The sequence below is a fragment of the Mus musculus genome, chromosome 1 (genome assembly GCF_000001635.26).
Source record: "Mus musculus strain C57BL/6J chromosome 1, GRCm38.p6 C57BL/6J".
Lineage (NCBI taxonomy): Eukaryota > Metazoa > Chordata > Mammalia > Rodentia > Muridae > Mus > Mus musculus.
In genome coordinates this window covers 183,296,367-183,299,594 of record NC_000067.6, presented here as the reverse complement: position 1 = coordinate 183,299,594, position 3,228 = coordinate 183,296,367, and the positions used below count along the sequence as shown (strand labels likewise).

The 3,228-nt window shown below is 53.9% G+C and overlaps 2 protein-coding genes across 9 annotated transcripts in view; one reads left to right on the top strand and one right to left on the bottom strand.

Annotated features, from left to right (window-relative positions):
* The window catches only part of Aida (axin interactor, dorsalization associated), a 27,442-nt gene extending 24,907 nt beyond the window's left edge, over positions 1-2,535 (bottom strand). Inside the window, exon 1 of the mRNA NM_181732.4 lies at positions 1,967-2,535. Within this exon, the coding sequence (NP_859421.1) occupies positions 1,967-2,076 (110 nt within the window). The 5' untranslated portion in view covers positions 2,077-2,535. The remainder of the gene's footprint in view (positions 1-1,966) is intronic.
* The window catches only part of Brox (BRO1 domain and CAAX motif containing), a 20,947-nt gene continuing 20,015 nt past the window's right edge, over positions 2,297-3,228 (top strand). For 3 of the 8 annotated variants that reach the window (NR_151660.2, NM_027861.4, XM_030243025.1), the window contains exon 1: positions 2,587-2,692. The gene's annotated coding sequence lies outside the window, so the exon portion shown is untranslated. Of the gene's footprint in view, positions 3,075-3,228 lie in introns of all 8 variants that reach the window. The other 5 variants (XM_006535600.4, XR_389720.4, NM_001357242.2 and 2 more) reach the window with 5 other exon arrangements.

The window sequence follows — 3,228 nt, the reverse complement described above, 5'->3', positions numbered from 1 at the left end:
CAGAATAGAAGCTTCCTTTGTTCTATAGTTATCTGCAATAGGCTTGGACCCAAACTGACCACCCAGCAGCATTTCCTGCACAAACCCATGTATACACTTTTCTGGCATTTGCTCTTAGAAGCTGCCCTGGGGACGGACCCCCGCACCCCATTCTTAAGAGAGACACCCGCACCACCGATTCAGTGCAGAGACTACTTCGAACCAGACTTCTATTTTGAGTAGGGTGTGAGTGAGTAAAGTATAAGTTCTCGAGGCCTCCCTGGGAACTGACATCTTACTTGGAAGAAAGAGACTTGTACATGCACAACTGACTTTCTGGTTTTCAAGTTAAGACATGGCAAGTACCCTTGCCACAGTAGAGTACCCCAATTAATGGGAGCAGGATAAGTATACAACAAGGACATGTTCCTAAGGAATTCCCCTATCCCTAATCCAGATTGGTGGAATAACTTGGTATAGAAGGGTATATTCTTCAACAATGGAGGGAATCTTGACATTTGTCCAGTTTATTTATAGAATTGCTCTGTCATTGTCTTATCAAACAAAACACTTTATTATTAACTCATATACCAGCAAAAGGCACTGGAGTTATAAAAACAAAACAAAACCCAAAACAACCCTTCCCCAGCCCCCCAGATTTCAAAGGTATCATGTTGTGACCCCAGTTTTCTAATTTTCTAAAAAGAAAACGAATTCTACCCCTAGTGGGCAGCTACAAAAACAAATAAAATCACATGAGAATCCAAAACAGACATAGCAAAACACCCAGAGCACTGGATTTTTAAATCTATAGACCACTCTATTAGTTAAGATGGGCAGAGAATAAGCTATATATCCAAATTATCTTACAGACTAGACAAGTAGCTATTGTAGGGATAGGAGTTTTGTACCAGTCCTGTATTCTTTCCAGAAAGGGAGATGAGAATGGTTTCAGTTTGAGAAACCTCCAACAATAACTTACTTTAAAACCGAAAATTAATGGTAACGGTTTGCAAACAATAGCATTTGAATGGCCAGTAGGAAGTCCAAGAAACTAAGCAATCTGATTATACATAGTTTTGATTTTTTTTTTTAATTGTAAAACCATCCCTAAAGCTTTAATGGGAGGCAACAGAAAGACACGGGTGGATGAAGGAAACCAGTCCTCACATGTACCCTGAGGCTATCTATACATCGTACACAGGAAAAGGGGGAGGGACCCAAAGAGGGAGTGGCGGCTTCTGTGCCTGGTCTATTAATTCACATTTTGCTCCCCTCTATTCATATCCTGCACGGACTCCACCCAAAGCAGCCAAGCGAGAGGGTGGGTGGGACTCACAGTCTAGCAAATAACAGTCCCAGAAATCGAAAACGAAATCGAGTTGGAATTGTGAAAACACCGCTCATCAGAAAGAGGGGTGGAGAAGGAGCAAGAGTGTACCGAGCAGGGACCCTTCTCTTGGCAGGAGAGGGATCCCTGGCCCTTCCCGGGGCCAACCTCTCTACTCCCGCGCTAGCACATCCTTCCTCTCCTACACGTGGAGAGTGGAAGACACACACGCAGAACAAGGCCACTCATCCCCGGAACGTGGGCGGAGAGCACAGAAGTATTCCCTAGGGATTTTCAAAGACAGATTTTTCCTGGAGGGGTGGCAACCTGGGAGAGGCACCGGGAAGGAAAGGAGACTTGCCTTCAGTGCCCAGGACCCGTGAGAAGCTTGATGGAAATAAGGAGAGAGCCAGTTAGGGCCCCAGCTACCTGTTGAATGGGCCCGGCCCTGTGCAGAAAGAGAAAGATGCGAGAGCTTCCCCAGAGGGCGGGCGAGTGGTCCCTAAGCAGCCAGAGCGGGGCCCGTGGAATCTCAGCCCTGGTGCTTGCGGGAGCCCCACCCCAAGAAGCCTGCGCTGCGGGACACGGGGATGCGAGACGCGGGCAGAAACAAGGGGAGGCGACCCGCCTGGCCAGCTCCCGCGTTTAGTCACTCACATCTGATACTCGTCTATCGCCTCCACCAGCTGGCCCCAAGAGTCGAAGTCGGCGCCTCTCCTAAGACTGGCGCCCCAGCGCTGCAGCAGACTCCGGGTCACCTCCGACATGGCCGGTCCCCGCCCCGGCCCCCTCCCGCCCCTACCCCAGCAAGGCCAGGCTCTAGGGCGCCATCCTCCCCGGGCTTGGCCCTGACATTAACAGGGCCAGGAGGAACCGCTAAGGCCACCACCGCCACCCGCCGAGGAGCCGCCCAAACCCATTTGCCGCCACAGCCAAACTTTGCAGCTCCAAGGCGGCCGCCCCGCCGAGGCCACGCCCCCAAGCCACGCCCCAGTTAGGTTGAGGCCGCCCCAATCCTCGGGGGCCGCCATAGCTACAGTGGCATTCGGCCTTGGTTTGGGGACCCCAGGCTACATCTCTAGGGCCCAGACAGAAGCTCAAGAGGTAAGAGCAGACGAAGTTTAGAGAGGGTAGGGAGACGGAGAGAACCGACGGGGCCGCGACAGCGGGACCGAACCCGCCCCTCAGAGACACGCTCGGCCGCCTCCGCAGCTGGTGCGGTCTCCAGTCACGTGACGCCTGCTCTGGGCCGGCCCCACTTCCGGCCGCTCTAGCTCAGTTATCTCGGTGCTACCGGCGCCTTCCTTGTCTCGCTGGAGGACTCCGTCCCACCTTCCCTTTCCTTCAGCAGGAAGAGTGGCCTTACGGACTCTGAGGTCCCCGGTAAGCTTGTCAGGAAGCGAGGGAGCTTGTGATCTCCCTCCCCGCTAGTCCCTGAACTTAAGTGGAAGGGCATCCCCTTCACTGCCATCACCCCTGGATGGTAGTCAGTGGGAGGATCGATGGATATTAGCAGCCAGATCGGCCGAGTCCTCGCCCAGCGTCCGCTTTGGCTGCTGTTAGAGGGCTTATTCCATGCGGAACAGTGGCTTGGCAGTCATCTGCTTGGCCTTCCGAGGTTGACAGGATCGCAGTGCCACCCTAAGGCCTGATCGCGACCCTGGAGGCGGGTCGTGGGGTCGCGGCGGGCTGACTCGGTAGGACACCCGGAGGAAGAGGCCGGGCGGTAAACAGGAAGTGGGCGCCGGCAGGGTCTAGACGACAGGTAGGCTCTGGGGGCACTGGGGAGCTCCCGAGTGTGGAGGGGCTGTGTCAGCCCGCCCAGTAACCTTGTGGAGATCTGGCAGGTGACATTCTGGATTCCGGGTTGTACTTGGTGCTCTGCAGGCTCCTGAGGATGGGTGTGTCTGTCGTTCTTC